Here is a 19,748-nt window from a genome sequence, read left to right on the forward strand (position 1 = left end):
GATGTCTGTGTGTATCACACTAGGCATTGAGGTGTGTTGCATCATTTTTTTCTCAGACCTTTTCTTGTCCCAGGGTGTGCACTCAACGCTAATTTCCCAGGTGGAACTTTTGAAATTCTATGCACATGCTGTGTTTGGGAGGAAATCCAGAACTAACTGGGATATGCTGTTCTATTGCGGAACCAGGGGAAGGCCTCAGGTCAAGCCTAATACTTACATAACATTTAATGGGGCTCAGGAGTCAGCCAACAATAATGTTTGCAGAGAAAATGACCACAAATTAAAAGTAAATGCCTTAATTGAGTATATCCCAGCGTGAGGTTTAGTTGCCAAAGGCATATTGACATTTTCATCTGGTAGTTGTAATGATGGGATACACCTGAGTAAGGACTTTATAGTGACAGGGTTCTCACCCCAAACTGGGGTGTCGTGGCTCCATTGTTAGCAAGAGCCTTATGAAAAGGGATCCACTCCCTATTCTGTCCCCCCCCCCCCACACACACACACACACTTCAGCAGTTGCATCCTTGCCCACTGCCAACATTTAACTTGAACCAAATGTGAACTGTTTTTCTCCAATAAGCATGTCTTAAGAAATGAAGAATGGAGAGTGAAGGACTGTGAGACCAGGAACAACAGGGATTCCACTCTTGCATCTTAGCAGTACAGATTTATAGCGTAAGGTGTACTAAAATAAATAACACAGCATGGTTGGGTTTGTGTTTTACGAATTCCTGTTTCTCTTCCAAGTCACAAAGTCAAAGCTGATGAAATACATTCTCTTTATAGTTTACATAAAAAACATGATGTGCATTTAATAAAAAAAACATCTGGAATTGGAATAACTATGTCCAGACATGTAATAGGTAGAGTAAAAGGCAGCAAAAGGAATCTTAACTGCAAATACTATCAACCTCTATATATTTATCTCAAAATGGTTTATTTGGTATAATATGAACCAACCTACCAAAGCTGGAAGAGCGGCAGACTAGCATCTACATTCGTGGAAGAAAAAAAAATCCATATATATATATTTGCTAGACAGCTATAAAATGTAGTGTGTTATTTATACAAGGTAAAACAACAGAAACAAAAACATTAAAATAAGGGCTAATATTTTCCATCACAACATTGTAGCATACTGTATTTTTTACAAGACAAATCCCTCTGTTGACATGATCTATATCCCTGTTGTCCCGATAGAGCGCCCCTTTAAGGCACCAACAGTAATGACACCCTCCTGGGGCCAACCCAAAGTAGCTTCCATTGATCAGAAGAGGCAGTTCATGCATTTCACAGCTTTGCTGCCATAGTCCAAGCACTCAGGGCCAATGCACTCGCAGCAGGCGTTGTGGAACCAGCGGTACTTGGATCCTCCCATGGACTCACAGTACTGCTTGCACTGGTGGATGGACACGCAGTCGTCGAAGTACACCACGGTGCACATGCTGTTGGCTGGAGGGGGGGGGGGGGGGGTGGAGAGGACCGTGCCATCATTAGTGACACTCACACTGAGATCCTAAGTAGTATGTTTCCCTTAAGTGCTAATAAGCACTAAGCTACAGTTTCCCCAGCTCTGCTTGTGTGTTAAGCATGTATGTTCCGCTGCAACACATAATAATGTATGTGTGTACCACCTGAACATGATTATACCCTACCACACAGGTGTGAATAACCCCCTAAAGCATTCATTACAACTCAAGAAAATGTCAAAGTACAATGTGGGGTTTGGGCAAACAACTATCCACTTAAAGCAAATACCGTCATCAACTGCTCTGATTCCCATCTCCAGCATTTGCCTACACGCTCCGGATCCTGCTGGTGCGGAACTAGCTGTCGTCAGGCACATTCCCAAAGGCCACTTCCTCGCCAGACTTTACATACAATATAAAGTATGTAGGAGACCAACTGGTGCTAAGACATCTCACAGAGGTTCCTATCCTCCATGGGGAGCATGGACCATGTCCCTCACTGCTGGATGGCTGATTAATGAGAGCCCACTCCACCCCAGCTCATTTCCACATGCACACACACTCCTCATCCTCGGCGGGAGAAACGGATCTGGGTCACAGGTTGAGCCAGCGCAGTATGGCGGGCGGAAGCACACATCTGGCTCCAAATCAATTAAGATCAGCTCAAGTGAGTGTAGGGCTCTGGCGTGCAGCAGAGCGCGCACACATGAAAGACCTGGGCTGGGCTGGGCTGGGCTGTCATAATACCCAAACCAGACCGGCTGCACAGCCTCTGCTAACAGGAAAGCTAATGGAAGCCATTCATCTGTCAAAAGGGCCAAGTTATGGTAAGCCCCCCTACATTCCTAATTTGCTTGTGGCTTTCTTGTGTTATAGATATGATCGAGAAAAATCTCATTTCCAGCTGTGAACTGCAACAATAATTATTTAATACAGACAAATGTTTATTAAGAAAGTGATATCACACAGTTCCTTTACAGAGTGGGCGAATAATGCAACTCCCTGGAGGTCTTACCTTGGCTGGTATCGTACGTGGCATGGATGCTGTTTCCAGGCAGCGAGATGTTTTGGTGCTGGTCCTCCATTGTCTCCAGGAAGGAGACCAGGTTCTCGTGGTAGGAGAGCTCCTCGGCCACAGGGAAGGACACCACCATCATGTTGATGGGTGCCTCGCCTTCGGTCAGGGCGCGGAAGAGCGACGGGATTGGTCGGTAGAGCTCCTCCACGGTGCTCTTGGACGTGGCCGGTGTGTCGCTGTAGTTCTTGGGGTTGCACATTCCTACAAGGTCAACACGTGCACTGAAGTCAGACTCTGGCAAAACATCCATTTAGTAAGGCATTTCATTTGACCATTATTTGAAAAAGTCAACACTGATAGAATACTCAATGAACTATTGCTTTCACAACGGAACTGTGGGTCTGTTTTCATCGTCTACTATTATTCATTTTCTGTATCATTATCCTGTAAAATGTAAATGAATACACAAATATAAACATCAATTAATTGTTCATATTTTGGATATAATCCACTCTTCAATCACGTTGTCCAGTAATAATATAATATTGCAATAGCATTACTAATATGTTTAAGGCCAGAAATAAAACAATGTCTAAAAAACAGCACAGTTTGTGTGGTTAAGGACAAAATTATTAAGAGAATTATTAAGAGGTTTGCCCTGTGAGGAAACAGAACCTCCACACAGACTGCTCCCGGATGGCCAACTCATTTAGAGCAGTCAAGTTCTGACCTAGCCTGGATAAAATCACCTCCACGCACACACTCACCCACACAGTCGCAGCACTCCTCCCACAGTGTGCCGAGACAGAGCATACACTCCTTGCAGCACGAGCAGTTGCCTTCAGACGGCCGACACTGACACAACTCCTGTACGTCCAAACAACACCATAGAGTACAATAAACAAACATGTTCCCCGAGGCTGCTGGAAGAGCTGGCTGCGCCCTACCACATTCTTTTTTTCACACACCGACGAGCTCCAGCTGAATTTTAACTCAGTGTCCTATGTAAGTTATGTAATGGGGTTGTTTTTTAATCAAATACATTTACATTTATTAACATACAGTATATTCATTACGCTGATGCTTTTATCCAAAGAGTTATATTGACCTGATATTAAAGCTACAAAAGGAGACCTTAGTGTACAAGTCATAACTTACTTACATTTAATCAGCTGCTTTGTTCAATACAATTTTACAACAATTGCGGTGCCTCAAGGAGGTCTAATCAAGCTTCACTGCTTGCTTGGAGTGATCAGCTGGTATGCTAGTCATAAAACTAATTCTGATTCCTTGAACAGTAGTGAAAATGCCACATCGCCCACACCAGATAGGCTGTGTAAAAAATCAAAAATAAAACACAATGCTGGGCACAAATCCTGGAAACTCACTGTATTCAGACATGAGTGGCACTGCAGTTAGTCTGGAGGGTGTTTGCTCACGGCGGGGGGAAAGCCTTTTCTCTTTTCACACCGGCCATGTGTCACCCACATGCTTATTACAACATGACACAGCCCATCTACCACATATCAAAACAGACTGTACGCATTTAGAAGCCATTAGAGGGAATCAGAGCGCTGTGGCTTAAGCCCGGGCGCTCAGGGCGACCTCAAGCTGCTTCCACTGCTTGGGAGTAGCACATGGAGAGGAGGAGGAGGAGGGACAGAAGGAGGGAGGTAGGGGGGGTGTAGAGGTCAAATTCCAGATGTGCACAGGGATGGAGAAAACGAACCTCCATCGAAAAAGCTAAGTAGAGAGGTTACTTTGTCTGTTTATCTTTTCCCCCAGACATATCAGACCTTAATGGACTCTGAGGTCCTGGTGCATGGGATTTTTGGAGGGGAGGGGTTGTTAGGAGTGGCTAAGTTATGTCAACAGTGCCCTGTCAGCTACTAGGAGAAAGTTAAAGTTTATCCCCCATACTATAATGCAGTACGACATGTCTCAAAACAGTGCTCAACTGAACACCCACACCCTAACCTATACTGTCCTAGTCTAGCTCAAAAGGCTACAATATTGTAGCCTAAATAAAGAAAATATAATTATTCTAAAATACATGATTGAAATGATGCCCATGCCAAGGCCTAAAGTAGGCCTAAATAGATCCCGCTCTTACCTGAATCAGACACTTGCTGACATCGCTCGCACACAGCGCTTTATTACAGGCGGTGACAAGTGAGAGTCCCGAGAGAAGAAAGAGCAGCCCAGCGAGGAGAGATATTTGGGTTTGGGCAGACTTCATTCCGGCACGAACGAATCAAACCCAACCTAAGGTAACCAGACAAAATCGGTTAGCTAAAAGTTAACAACGGTAGTAACTAAAAAAAAATCAAGAGCGTGTCAAGCGAGACAGAACTCTGGTGCTGTTGTGTGGGGGAGTGTAGCTTTACAAGATCACTATCAAGGTACAAATCAACAGACGGCCAGAGACGCAAAAGTTACAGGGTACCGCTAATTTAATTCTTTGTCTCTCGTTATTGTTATGCAAACGTAAATAGCCACTTCAAAGGTGCCAACAATTTCCACAGCGACACGCTATATCGGCTTCAGGCAGGAATCGCCCTCCAAAAAGGGAACTCATTTTAAAATCAAAACTACCGTTAGGGTAGTCATACTTCACGTCGTATGCTACAACAAAAATGTAACAACCTGCCATATCGCCCCATTTCTTAATATTCAAAACAAGTGAAACTTTGACTACCATTTTCTTTAAGCCGCGTTGAAAAGACAGCCTAATTTTAATAATGCGTTCCTCATGTTCGTGCATCAGTTTGTCATTTGACTCCCCAAGATCACTGAAAGTTTCTCCCTTAAGATATATTGTTATAAAGTATCATTCTCAAAGCCGACAATGTATCCAAATGACAAACAATGTATCCAAAAAACGAAGTAAATTGGGTCACTTATTTTCTGCTCATGTTTCGAAAGACGTAACGAGGGGCGAATACCAGCACCTTTTTGTAAGGCATAACAGGACAGGAAGAAACAGGCATCAGGCTTTCTGGCTCCATTTCAAAGCATGCGCGAAAGAAAATTGTAGACATCAATGCTTAAGACGGGGAACTTACCTTTTAAAATAAAACGTTTACTCCTCGCTTCCCAAGGTGATTATCGACTATACTTTTATTTTCATCAACTTTTCAGAATTAAGGCATGTTCTGTCTCGATGGCGTGACTCTTCCCTCTACACAAAGCGAGAGAAGCAGTCTGCGCCTTAAAGACACAGGACCATAAAAGTACAGGTGAGAACACTAGCAGCCCACATCGTGCCTAAGCATCGTGCCTGCTTCTCAATGTGAGCGGTGTAGGAAAGAGTCACAAACTGGATAGCTGTTTTGCTGTGGAATGTTGTCCCTTTTGATTCAGTTTCACAACCCCCCCTTACAGATGCTCTAGCCAACATTTAGTTTTAACTTAGCTACAAAAAGCTGCAGCCTCAATGATAAGAAATTAAATTCAACCACTTATGTGTCATATTAATCGCAAGTTGGCTATTGTGATGTCCAAAGTTCACAACAAGTCACTTATTATTTTAGCATTACACATGCAACAGATTTGTGGCCTTATCCGTTTTATTTGCAATTGGAACGTAGGCCTACTATGCCATATTTTACTGGTGGTAGTGAGATGGTTTTCCATGCGATAACCAGCGCGTGTTCTTAAATGTGTTCGGTGTGGTACATAGACTGTTCAATATATACAGTCTATGGTGTGGTATATTAGGGACATCCTGAACTGCAATATGACAGACTGAAACTTCTATCTAGCCTATAATTTACAAAAAAAAACGCAAGAAGCACGGGATGCGTGAAGACAGCAAAAATGCACAGCTCGTCGGCTCCCGTAGTCATCACCTTCGTCGACGTTGGCGACAGTCAGAAGTCTAAACAGCAGTTTGCTAATGCTAACAGTGCCACAGAAAACAGAGTTGTTTTAAACGGTTTCATTGCCTTTATATACATGGTGAAAGGGCTAATACTATAACGTTACAATGGCTGCGAAGATAAACGAAGCCCATGAGCACATTGCCAAAGCAGAGAAATAGTAAGTGATTCATTTTGCATTGTGAGCCAACCTGAGCTGTGCTAGCTATCAATAGCTAGCTTGTTGTGACTGTATAATGTTAACGTTAGCTGTGTGTAAATGGCAACCAGCTACCTTTAAACTAGTGTTTCCGCTGTAAATAAATGTGTTATGCATTTAACACTGAGAAATGGAGTACGATTTAAGTGCAGTGGTAGCCTGTTTACTTAGACGATGCTCGTAGTGGAACGTTAACAGCAAGGTATAAGTGAAGTCAAGCTTAAAAACAACAGCCTAATTGATAGATTGCGACGTCGTTGACAGATTGCGACGTCGATTTGTCCTGTTTATTGGTAGTTTGCGTAAACATAAAAACATATTTTAACAAGGCCTATAGGAACCTGACACTCCTGCTTTGGTTGATCATACCTTTCATGACGGTGCATTCATAGGCTGCCTGCCTAACCACATTCAAGAGACAAGATTATGATACTAATATATCATAACTCACGTCTTAAATTGACTGTCAGCTGTTGTCCTCTTTCTGCCCCATTCATCACAAAAACTACTTAATCTACTACAGTCTGAAGACAAGTTTCATGAAGTGGAAGCCAGACTACGATAGTGCTGCGTCAGAGTACGGCAAAGCAGGTTTGTGCTACTTCTCCATGACAAAAAGATGCGGAAATTTAAGTCTAGGTTAAATTAAATGTTTAATAGCATCCTTCTGTAGAAACATGCTTTAAGTACTCATGAACAGCCGGTGTTTTGCTTATGCGTCTGTGTATTTGTTTTTGCAGCTGTTGCTTTCAAAAATGCAAAGCAACTGGAGGAAGCCAAAGAGGCATATCTGCAGGAGGCAGAGGCCCATGCCAACAACAGAACGTATCCTTACAGCCTCACCCTCTGTGAAGTTCTTATGTGAAGGTTAAAATAACAGCTCTTTTTTGTTATAATAATACAGTGATCAAATATTTAGAGCTGAGGAAAAAAAGTTGCAACATTGATATATACATTTCTCCTTGATTCAGTATACAGTCTGTTTCATGCTGCAAAGTAAGTAACTTGTATGAATTTAAAATATCTTAATGTTATGTATTTTATTATGACTAATTATTGCAACCAGTACATTTGATTTCTGTTTTTATAGAGCACTTGAACAAGCAGGGATGATGCTGAAGGTATGTTCCAGAAACAGAGCAAAATTGTGATTTCATTTAGCCTTCTTAATACAACATAAAGAAACTGTTACATCTGAAGCAGTTGCAAACCGGAGTAAGAGGATTGTTTTTACAGTTGGCTGACCACCGTTCTGTTTTGTTCTTTAGGACATGCAGAGGATACCGGAAGCTATTCAGTATATTGAAAGAGCGAGTATGATGTATGTGGAGAATGGCACTCCAGACACTGCAGCTATAGCACTGGACAGGGCTGGAAAGTGAGTGGACATGCAAGTGCTTAGATCAGAGACTTCAACCTTTTTGGGGATAAGGGGCACCACACATCAAGCCAAAATGGCAAGGCACACTGACTTATGGTTACTGATGATGAATTATGTCACACACATTATCATAGGCTGTAACGGGGGCGCTCAGCGAGGAAGGCGGTGGTAGCGTAGTGGTTAACTAGAATGTAGTGGGTTCAACTCTTGGCTTCCACCGTTGTGCCCTTGAGCAAGGCACTTAACCCCAAGATGCTCTGGGGACAGTGTAATCCCATGTAATAGAATTGACATATGCAAGTCACCTTGGATGAAAAATGTCTGCTAAATGTAATGTAATGTAAATGAAATATGCTCATATGATGTTGACTGAGCCGTGTAAGAGAGATATTGGACTACTTTATAACAACCACTTGAGCCTGTGTAAAAATGAATTGGGTTCCTCAAAATGCTACTGGCTTAGATGAAGAAAGAAGTCCTACACATCCCAAACATGAGGATGAGTGCTGTTCTGCATCTTCTAACACTGTAGCATGTAATGGACTGCACATCATATAGCTCCCATTCAATATTTATTTGTGTAATGTTTCAATCTTGAAGCGTCACACTGTCAATTAAGTAATTTAATGGGAACTATATTGTTCTACCTTAAGGATTGTGATGTTGGATTGAATAATTTTTTTTTCACATAATTCCAAATCTACATTTCAATTTTTTTTTTTTTTAGATTAATAGAACCAGTGGATCTTGCTAAAGCAGTGGACCTCTACCAGAAAGCTGGATCAGTATATGAGGTAATCAATGTTAACTTGTAACTTGTCTATCTATCTATAAGTTACAGGAACGTCTGTCAGTCTCTGTGTGTTTGTGTGTGTGTGTCTGTTATTCGCATATCTCTTGAACCGTTAGTCCGATGGATTTCAAACTTGACAGAAGACTTGCTATGTGCATGAGTACAGTACAGTGCCAAATGTGACGTTGTTTGGATAAGTAATGCAAAATATATTGTTAAATATATCAGTAAGAGAAGCACGCATTGGCTTTCTCCGCTCTACTGTAGCCACTCCCCCTCTCACACAGCACAGCACAGGGCCAGAGACAGAGAGGGTAAGCAGAGTTTTGGCAGCACTGAATCACGTGGGATATTTGGATGATTAGCATGTCTGACCTCAACAATAAAGACTGTATGCAGTTTGCTTGCATAAAATGGTTTCTGTGGATTTTGCAACAACACGGGCATGCAGTGGCTATTCAAAATGACGTAAACATGAGGTGCAAAAAACTGACACTTCAAATAGCCCAAGTGATGAAATGAATTCCGACTGCAAGGTCCCAAATTGAAACGAGCGATAGGCTAATGGTCCTGAATTTAAGGACATTTCAGAATGCCACACAGCTAGACAACCAGTGGCAGACAGAGCGGCATGTCACTTATGCTGCCTAGACTGTTTTTGAGTCACATCGTTGCAAATCTCATACAATGATGCATCTTTCTACAAAATTGTTTGTCTTCTATATCTTTAAGTTATTCAGTCGGCTAAACATATAGCCTTATATCAAAGTTGTAGGCTTATTTGATTTGATCAGCTACAGACAATGATTGGCAGACAGAGCGTGACATATAGGCTACCAAAGATTGTTGAGTCACATCGTTGCAAATTTCATATGATGATGAATCATTCCACAAAATTGTTCGTCAGGAAGTTAATCAATAAACTTAACAATAAACATAGCCTTAACTCAAAATAGCTGTTATACATGTCATTTTGATCTGTAAAAATGTCACATGCAGCCATGCCTAAATTCTGCTTACTGCACATTAAATAAAGGTTTCTAACATAATATTCAGTATTCATTATTGAATGCTTAGCTGGAATGATGTTTTTCCCTATCATCCTATTTTAAAGCACAAAATGTATTCATTAAATATGATGTATTGCATATGTATGTATTGCGTTGTTGTTGTTGAATGTGTTTGAAAAAGGTCAAAGCTGTTGACTGGACTTTTAACCTTGTGGTTGGTTTTGTAGAATGAGGACCGGCTTCGCCAGGCATCTGAAATGCTGGGAAAGTGTTCCAGACTTCTTGTTAGGCAACGCAAGTAAGTAAAGGTCCTGAAAACCTTGCACCCTGTAATTACACAGGGTTTATTTTTCTTTGTTTATTTTTGAACAGTGTGCAGTATAAGCTTACTCATGCTTGGTCTCACCTCTTCTGCCAGATTTGACGAGGCTGCTGTGTCCCTTCAGAAGGAGAAGAACATGTACAAAGAAATAGAGAATTATCCAACATGTTTTAAGGTATGATACAAGCGGTTTTCTTGCATGTATCATAGGGAGGCAGTAATGATCTGGAATATGACAGTTCACACCTATGACATGAAGGGATGTTGACTGAATGTTCACTGTCACCTCCATTTATTCTGTTCCTGATGCTTCATGGATCATTTATATTTTGTGTATTTGTGGTCTATCAAATCACGGTGGTATCTTGTAATTTATTTTCTTCCCTATTGAAATTATTTTTGCCTCAGAAAACCATCGCCCAAGTGCTCGTCCAACTTCACCGAGCGGATTTCGTGGCCGCTGATAAATGCGTTAGAGAAAGTTACAGGTACACACCTGTCTTCACATCTTGCTTTTTGTCTGACCTGCCGGCGGTCAGCTCTAATAGCATCTCTTTTTTTCCTGGTTAGAAGAAGATAAATGTTGGCTGTTGGCCGCTGTGTGAAAGCCCCTCCCTATAGCACTAGGAATCTAACATCTCTCCAGTGTATATTTGAAATCAGATGTGTAGAACCATGTGATTCACATGACGTCCATCATTCCCTCAGTATCCCAGGGTTCAGTGGGAGTGAGGATTGTATCGCTATGGAGGAGCTACTACAAGGCTATGACGAGCAGGATGAGGACCAGGTGTACAGAGTCTGCAACTCGCCATTACTCAAGTACATGGATAACGATGTGAGTAATGTCCTCCTCTTCTCCTCATGGACCTTATTCTCCGCACTAGTCTCGAAAGCATGGAGTGATAAAAAGCTTTTCTCATATGTCTGATTTCTTCCCCCTTTTTACCTGAAAAATGTCAGTGTGTAGGGAGTTACAGGTACTACAGGTAAGGCTATGCACTGGTAAATTCCTCTAGGTACCGGTCCATGTAGAATACTGTATTTAGTGATCATTGTTTTGACAGTGCTTCAGTTGTAGAGCTCTACAGCTAGCCCTCTACATATATATGTGTATATATATATATATATATATATATATATATATATTGTGGCATGCTGTTAAGGAAATTAAATATTTCTCAATATATATTCAGATTTTCATTCAATATTCTCAAGTCTAAGTGCTGTATATATATATATGAAGGTATATATATACTGTGTGTGTGTATATATATATATATATATATATGTATATATATGTATATATATATATATATATATATATATATATATATATATATATATATATATATATATATATATATATATATATATATATATATATCAAGGTTCAAAATCCCTGTGCACAGCACTTCTTTCTCCAGGTGCTGATGGTGTGCAGTAAAAACTATATATCCCTAGAATCCCTAGTAGTAACTGCCTGATAGAATATGCTCACACAAAGATGACATATCTGGTTGGTGAAATAATTAACCCTTAATCTCATTTGAAGTCCAATTTCTATTACTTATTGTATAACCTACACGATTGGTTGCCTTTTACAAGAAAAGTTGACAATTTTCAGTTTGGACTGTGACGGTCCTGTTGTGTCCTCTTGGTTGTGTTGTACAGTACGCTAAGCTGGCCCTCAGCCTGAGAGTGCCGGGCGGCGGCAACAAGAAGAAGCCGCTGGCCGCAGCCAGTGATGCAGGAGCAAGTGCGGCCCAGCCGGACGAAGAGGAGGACGAGTATGCTGGGGGCCTGTGTTAGACACACACACCCACACACACACACACACACACACACACACACACACACCGATGACTGCACCAGCGCCCCCTCCAGCTGCACTGAGTTGGTGTTCCCAGCAGAGGGAGCTCCTCTGTTGCAGTTGTGATGATGGGTCTCCTCCAGTAGAGGGCAGTCTTCAACAGCGGTTTATCCGTTGGAGGCTTGAACTGCCCTGCTGCGGTGCCATTCTGTAAGCATGAGTGTATATGTGTAATGAAAAATAACTATGAAAAATATGTGTAATATATTCTCTCGATATATAAAGACTAAAAGCATCGATTTACTACCCTCATGCTTGAAAAACATCTTTGTATAAGTTCTTATTTTAACACTTTTTTTGATTGATGAAGTGAACCCGCAATCATTTTGATGATTTTTGTTTATGATGTGTGTGATTATTGAGGGACAGGTATTTCTTTGCATGATTTCTGACTTTCAGCCTTGTGCTTTCTGGCACACGAGTGTGTGACAGAAGCTGAACACTCTAAACTTGAAGATTTGAGACATTCAGGTGAGCCTTCCTTTGTGTGTGGACACTCTAGGGGACCTATGTAGTCTGGAGGTGTTGATTACTATTAGAACATGGTCATGAGTTTGACTGAATTCCTTCTTTAGTGAAAAGAGCAAAGTTAATATTAATCAGATGTTTGCTTAGTTGGCTTTTTGTTGATTCCAATATTTTTGCACAGATTTTCTTATGTGGTGCATGTGTGGAATTGTCATAGTCATGTAAGCATAGTTATTGGACAGATGAACAGTGTTCCAAAAAGTCATGCAACCAATCTATTTCCTGTCTTGGCAAACTTCCTTAGAGATGTGTAGCACTAAGTCTATATGCTGATGATCCCAAACTTATTTACCTACCGGACGTTTTTTCCTGAGCACTTCCTGATTACCCAGCATGCCTTTGTAATTTCAGAAGCAAAAACAGGAGAATGTATACATCAGCCTATACTCTGTCCATAGTATATTGGGAAAGCACTTAATGTCCCTATGCCAAAAACCTCACAATATCCCTTAATCATCCAACTGCTCACCCAAGACATGCTTTCTAATGATATTGTGAAAGACTGATGAGCAGCACACTATGGACTGTATGCCTTACGATTTACAGTGTCTTACAATTTGCAGACACCCCTAGAAATGTTTGATTCCTGTCTTTGGAGTCAGCTGTTATGCTGGAAAGAAATGCTCTACAAGTGGTTTTATATTTTCCAAAACCAAGAATGGCCTCCTATTGAGTGGTGACCTACAAATCTGATGATGACACTTATGATATTGCCTTATTGTGTTTTAACTGTAAAGTTCTATCCCTGGTTTGTTTTGATTGATAAGAATGCTAAGTTGTATAAATCTCTCAATTGCAAGGGAACTTCTGTGTGTTGCATGTCAAAGGTTTTGATGTCAACCTTTATTATGGACATTCTTTGCAAACTTAAACAATATATTATTTTAATGGGAATCATAATGGAAAAATTACAAATAAATTCAAAAGTTTGCAGTGTTTAGTGTGAAGTTGTATGTGTCAAATTAAAGATAAAATCTGTGACTGGTGAAATGTTGATAAAGTGGCTCTTTGGAATTACCTGGTTCTACGCATTAATTACATTCATAACATTTCATCTGATCTTCATTTAAGTCACACGTATAGAACACATCTATCTATCTATCTATCTAAACCTGGATCTACAAATGATTAGGCCTAAACCAAGATTAATTTAATCCTTGTTGGTGCAACCCACCCATCTTGTCTTATATTGAACTCACCCATAAATCATTCTCAGTGCTGATGGGAAAAGTATGTTTATCTTAGCGCTCCTCTTAACTGTGAAATAAAACTGCACAATGTTCAGGAGGAATTTGAGCCCTTTCTTCCTTTAGTTCATCCACGTTCATAACATATCTGGTCTTAATGCCTCTCTTGAAGTCATTCCACAGCATCTCTACTGCTTAAGGTCTGGAGAGGCCACTTCAAAAGGTAGTTTTTTTAAGCCACTGTATAGATTATGTTCATGTTTATGGTTATTATTCTGCTATGTGGCCCAATTTTCTCTGAGCTTCAGCTGGCAGAGACCCACCCTGCTGTTATTCTGTTGGACATATTGATTGAATCTTGGGTCCCTGAGACCGCAAAGTTGCCGTAAATCATGACAGCTTCCTCCACTATACTTCAGCAATTAGGATAGTGTTGTCATGATGTCCTTTTATGTCATATAGTATTAGAGCCCCTGCTTTTCTCAATTTACACCACTTCCTTAGATGAGACCATTCGCTCCCATGGATTGGACTATCACTGTTATGCAGACGACACTCAACTTTACCTGTCTTTCCCACCTGATGACTGCCTTTTTCTGCATGCCTTAAGGATATTTCAGCCTGGATGAAAGATCGGCACCTTCAGCTTAATCTCTCAAAAACTGAGTTTTTGGTGTTTCCAGCTAAAACTGCTATTCCCCAGACCCCAACAGATTAACATCCAGCTTGACTCAACTTCACTGACCCCAACTATATCAGCACGTAACGTGGGCGTTGTAATTGATGGCCGACTTAACTTCTCTGAGCATGTAGCTTCAATTGCAAAATCATGTTGGTTTATTTATGACAATATTAGGAAGATCAGACCTTATCTGACACAAGATTCCACACAACTTCTTGTTCAGACCATGGTCATCTCCAAGCCTGGTCTTCAATCAGCCAAAGAGGACACATGTAACTCCTCTCCGAGTTACTCTCCATTGGCTCCCTAATGGTAGCCAGAATTAAATTTAAATCTCTCACTTTGGCCTATAGGACACTGACTGGATCTGCTCCTTGTTATTTTAATTCAATGATAAAGATGTACATCCCCAACCGCCCTTCTGATGAGCGTCTGTTGTGTCGACCAGTCAAACGCTAGGTCAAATTCAAGACTTTTTTTCCTCTGTGGTTCCATGTTGGTGGAATGAGTTGCCCAGTGCTCTCTGTTCCTGTGATAGTTTTGGGTCTTTTAAGAGGGGTCTAAAGGCTGTTCAACATGCACTTAGTTCATTAAGCTCTTCTTATGCGTTATGGTTTGTATAATATTGTTTTATTTCCATTAGGCTATTGATTAATTTGACATTGTTTATTATTGATATTCTCCTTAATGTAGTCTTACCATGTTATTGTTTCATATCATTGATTGAATGGACATTATTGTTTATTATTGCTTTTCCCCCTCATTTTAATAATTTATTTAATTAGGTTATTGATTGAATTAATATTGTTGTTTATTATTGCTATTCTCCTTATTATAGTCTGACCAACATTATAATTTATTCCCTGTTATATTTAAGTATTATATTGTTTTGTATTTCTATGTCGCTTTCAACAAAAGTGTATCCATAACTATAACCATAACTATATAGTGCTGCATTTTTTTATAAAGAAATCAATCTGTAATTTCATCAGTCCATACATCATTTTACAAGTATTGTAGTCAAGGTGTTCTCTGGTTTTGGGCACAGCCATGTTTTTGGAGATAGATAGATAGATAGATAAATAGATAGATAGATAAATACTTTATTGATCCCCAGGGGAAATTCAAGGAAATTCAAGAAAAAAAGGAGAACAGTGCTTCTTCAGTGGCTCTAGTTTTTTCTGTATATAATCATATATGATATATTTCCTTCATGTGTTAAGCTGTAGGGGTTTTGTTTACCTTAGTGAAGGTTCTGTGTTGTGCCTTTGGAGTCATCATGGCTGGGGTCCCAGTTCTTTGTAAAGGGTCTGCTGTTATCTCTTTCTAGCGAGGTATCACATCAGTCTGATTCCGAGTCTGGTCACGGACAGCCAACTCTAAATGTGTATGTGCTTTTTTCTGTGTTAATGTGGCTCTGACCCACATGTCCAGGCTTGTTTCATTGGTTGAAGTTCAGGTTTGTTAACTTCTGGCTCAAAACTGACTGACTTTGAAGCCATTAACCTTGGGGTTTCCAACCAACATTGTAATAAACAATGGACCAGATAAATGCAATAATTTGTGTTATCACTGAAAATTAATAGTTTATTATTGTATTTCAGATGAAGATCAGACCATATTTAAACCAAATGAATACAATCATTCAGGCCATTCCAAAGGGTTTACTTACTTTTTTTGCAACTGTCCTTGAGCTCAGAATTGTGGGGAGAAAAACTGTTTTGGATAACCATGTGCAACCAAAAAGAACACAAATGTAGCAATCCAAAATGTGCTTTATTCTCAGGCCATTAAACCACAATTACACCACATTTCCCTCTTTTATACAAAGAGGACAAGTCACTTCACAACAGTTAGGAACACACATTCCTATATCACAAGCCACATCCTACTGAGATGAGATTCATTTCCTGAGAACAATGACAGCTCCCATCTTTATTCCTATCTGACATCAAAACCAAATAAAGCAAACATGACTTGGTCTCTCTGGTGCATCTCACTGAGTCTCTAGCTTCTCTTTGTTTCTGTTATTTCTCCAAAGTACCCAAGCGCACCTCCAAGTTCAGAAAATCAAAACAAAATAACAACAACAACAAAATATCTTCAAAAGTGGCAAGTGTCTTTCAGTCACTGCCCCCTTCCTCTGCTTCAAGTTTACAGCCAGCTACCAGGACGGTGTATTTAACTTATAATATTGCACAACTGAAGGTTCATATATTTACCCCATACACAAGAGGCTAAATCCAGGCAGTGGGGACACCATTTCCCTTTTTGTTTAAGCCCACTGCCTGGCCGGTGATCACACCACGCTGATAAGACTGACTGGCTACAGTTCTTCAGAGTCGGGTTGTGCACACGAAATCATCATACACATTAACATGACACATACTGTACTTCACGTTTCAGGTCACATTTAATGGAAGGCGGAGAGGGGTCCCCCCCCTGAGGAGGCGGAGGAGGGGTGACCTCTCCAGCATCAGTGTCCAGTGGAGGGCTTGTCCAGTGCAGGGCTCCACCTGCCACTCTTTGTGCTTCTTCTGCACCCCTCTCTTACTCTTATTTTGCATTTCACATCCTCCTTCTCAAGACCCTCTCTGAACATCAGTCACAGCAGGCGGATTTGTTTTTCTTTGGGGATTTGGGGGGGGGGGGGCTTGGAAGCCCTCATTTGGTCTTCTCTCTGGTCCATTTGATCATGGTCTCTGGCGAGCGGTAGAGGAAGATGAGCTTGGCGTACAGGTCCTCCTCCAGCTCCAGCTCGCCGGTCTCCCGCACCAGGAAGATGTCCGTGCACAGCTTGAGGATGCGGTCCACGCACGGCAGCTCCTCGAACATGATGGAGTGCGAGATGCCACTGAAGAACTCGCGCACAAACTTCCCGATGACGAGCACCACAGAGGCATACAGTCCCATGATGCTGCGAGGAGGAAGAGATGGCCATAGGTCAAAGGTCAGCGTTGGATTAGGGGGATTCGACTTCATGTAGCCGCCTGCAGCCATTTTAAGCTGACTGCATTTCCTAGGGTTATTTTTGAGATTCTGATACGTTTTTAACCATGAAGTATGCACAATTCCGGTTTGAAAACATACCACAATCTCAGAAATAATCACAGTATGCAGTCAGCTTAAGATGACTGCAGGCGGCTACAAGAAATCGAATCCCCCTATTCACACTCAGCACAGGCACAGACACTGAAGCAGTTTCACTGGACCTAGTTACACACTAGTACTGATTTACAATACTTACAATACAAAAAAGGAGTTCTGTTAATACTGTGCCTCAGGGTAGGGTTAAGAACGTCATATAATACATTTGATAATGGTAATAACAAGGCAAAATACTCATTCCTCTCCATGTTATCTTGGGTGAACTCAGTGTACAGTATGGCCTTGTTCTCTGATGTTAACATAGACGGTATGCAACTTTGGTCTGTCAAAACATGCTGAGATGCTATTTAACAAGCCCCTTTACAACCATATAATTAGGCCGGGGAATAAAATGCCCCATTTCAGCAGATATCTAGCAGATATCTTTGCGCCACAGTCTGTCTTTGGTCAGACTCGCCCGTTTTGTAATCTATGTAAACTTAGGAGCACTTCTGTAAATGTATGAATACCAATCTGCAAGAAGCTCTTTTTGCAAGGAAGTGGAACTGCTAACAGGTGTGCTCCAGGGCCAGCTGTGGTGCTCTGGGCCCATGCGGAGGCCTGGGTGTGGGACATGTGCTCACCCGTATCCGGCTAGGAAGCTGAGGCTCGGAGGGCTGACTTTATCGCTGAACACGTAGAGGTGCAGGCCGGCCGCCACCTTCCTCCCTGCGGCGCTGCTCATCTGCATCTGGCCTGCCGACGGCTGGTCCACGATCCACCACTCCTGGATCTCGTTCTCGTTGTTGTGAGTCCTCTCCAGCGCCAGCAGGATGTCCTTAAACCCGTCCTCTGGACACAGACACACAGGGAGGAAGGATACATGAGTCAAACGGCCGTTTGGAACATAAATCATTATTTGATCATTTGCATTGGTGTCTTATACTCTCACACATTACTCTTACCTACTGTATGTGCAGTATAGTGGACAGCACTAGGAAGGTATATGTACATATAAAGAGTTTGCTTCTAAAACACTATATCTCCATTTTTGAAAACATTAGTCATGTTATTTAATTGTGTATTTCAGGTAATATCAATACAATTGCAGTTGTGTTGTTTTGACTGAGTAAAGATAAATCACATAACAATAACCCAATTACAGTTCCACTGAAATTACTTAGAAAACAAAAATTATAGAAATGATTTATGAAAATTCATTAAAATGGAGGATATAGATTTTGGAACCAAACTCTTCATATATCCTCCAAGAATACTGTGTACAGAATACATTAGTAAATATTTACTAAGGCAACAAGTGACACAAATGAAGCAGCTTTTGTCAACTAGTTTGGCATCTGTCAGTGCTCAGTGTTTTAGTGTTGTTGTTGAACTGAAGAAGCATCTGTTCTTTACCTCCATAAAGTTGATCAATGGGCTTGGCATTGGAGTCACTCGGGGCACGAAGGAAGCAAGGGAAGACTTGTTTTATAACCCTGTTTAGAGAAGGAATGATATCTTGGAAATGGTTCCACCATGCATATTCACAATGTCTTCTTTAGTGTCGTTGAGGTTATGCATTCCATCACATTTCATTTTTTATTTTTTTTTACCATGACAACATTACGTTTCGAAACAGGACGCCTGTGGTCTCATCTGCGTGTGGTTGTTTGTGCTTGGCCTACCAAGTTTCTCTAGGGGTTGAAACCATTTGCGCTCAGGTTTGGCTCATCTCAGGCATGTTCACTTACACAGGCTTATTCCTTGTCCCGTTTAATAAAGCGATCAGCTCTTGTTTCGTCGGCATGTCCAGGGAGGTGACATGTTTATCCATCGCAACCTCAGCTTTGGCCCCAAGGCTAAAATTCCTGGGAAAGGAAACAAGAAAAACATTTTGGAAAAAATTTCAAAGCACTGACATGATATATTTATGCGTCACAATTGATGGAACAAATTTGATGACCTATTAATGCTTCTTCTTTAGTGGGCCATATTACAGACACTTTGTAGTCAATATATAGTAATGTTCTGGTTCAGAAACATTACAGTTTTTCTCAGTCGCTTTGGTGCTTTTCTCACATCACTATTAACATTTGCACAGCAGTGCAAACTGCAAAACCTAGTGGATAACCTGCAAAAGCATGTCACTTGCTCAAAATGGAGAGTCCATTCCTCAAAAGTCTTCATGTCAATGAAACTGCCAGTGTCATCAAAATGAGAAGTCTTGACACCATTGTTTATGAACAAGATAGTCAAATGGCTTTGCCATGTTTTCATTATGATAGCTTATTCTCTCAGTGTTTTCCAATGCAAAA

At 41.0% G+C, this 19,748-nt stretch overlaps 3 protein-coding genes across 3 annotated transcripts in view; 1 reads left to right on the plus strand and 2 right to left on the minus strand.

The window, feature by feature from the left end:
- Nucleotides 1-642: 642 nt before the first annotated feature.
- Nucleotides 643-5,703, minus strand: twsg1b (twisted gastrulation BMP signaling modulator 1b). Its single transcript, XM_076291037.1, has 5 exons — nt 5,556-5,703; nt 4,604-4,755; nt 3,258-3,357; nt 2,488-2,751; nt 643-1,455 (listed from the first exon to the last, which is right to left on the minus strand). The coding sequence occupies exons 2-5, from the start codon at nt 4,727-4,729 to the stop codon at nt 1,271-1,273; spliced, it is 675 nt and encodes a 224-aa protein (XP_076147152.1). The 5' UTR covers nt 4,730-4,755; nt 5,556-5,703; the 3' UTR covers nt 643-1,270.
- Nucleotides 5,704-6,351: 648 nt separating this feature from the next.
- LOC143131400 (gamma-soluble NSF attachment protein-like) lies at nt 6,352-13,163 on the plus strand. The gene is made up of 12 exons (XM_076291025.1): nt 6,352-6,531; nt 7,094-7,161; nt 7,311-7,395; nt 7,549-7,566; nt 7,661-7,691; nt 7,839-7,948; nt 8,679-8,745; nt 9,982-10,052; nt 10,173-10,251; nt 10,485-10,564; nt 10,785-10,914; nt 11,751-13,163. The coding sequence occupies exons 1-12, from the start codon at nt 6,479-6,481 to the stop codon at nt 11,886-11,888; spliced, it is 930 nt and encodes a 309-aa protein (XP_076147140.1). The 5' UTR covers nt 6,352-6,478; the 3' UTR covers nt 11,889-13,163.
- A 2,940-nt stretch (nt 13,164-16,103) lies between these two features.
- The window catches only part of LOC143131409 (piezo-type mechanosensitive ion channel component 2-like), a 117,413-nt gene continuing 113,768 nt past the window's right edge, over nt 16,104-19,748 (minus strand). Inside the window, exons 50-53 of the mRNA XM_076291038.1 lie at nt 19,185-19,301; nt 18,850-18,929; nt 18,078-18,285; nt 16,104-17,263 (exon numbers count right to left, since the gene is read on the minus strand). Of these exons, the coding sequence (XP_076147153.1) occupies nt 17,011-17,263; nt 18,078-18,285; nt 18,850-18,929; nt 19,185-19,301 (658 nt within the window). The 3' untranslated portion in view covers nt 16,104-17,010. The remainder of the gene's footprint in view (nt 17,264-18,077; nt 18,286-18,849; nt 18,930-19,184; nt 19,302-19,748) is intronic.

Source organism: Alosa pseudoharengus, unplaced genomic scaffold (genome assembly GCF_046254945.1).
Source record: "Alosa pseudoharengus isolate Yale_2024_CS ecotype anadromous, Long Island Sound unplaced genomic scaffold, YU_APseudo_1.1 YU_APseudo_1.1_scf_18, whole genome shotgun sequence".
NCBI lineage: Eukaryota > Metazoa > Chordata > Actinopteri > Clupeiformes > Clupeidae > Alosa > Alosa pseudoharengus.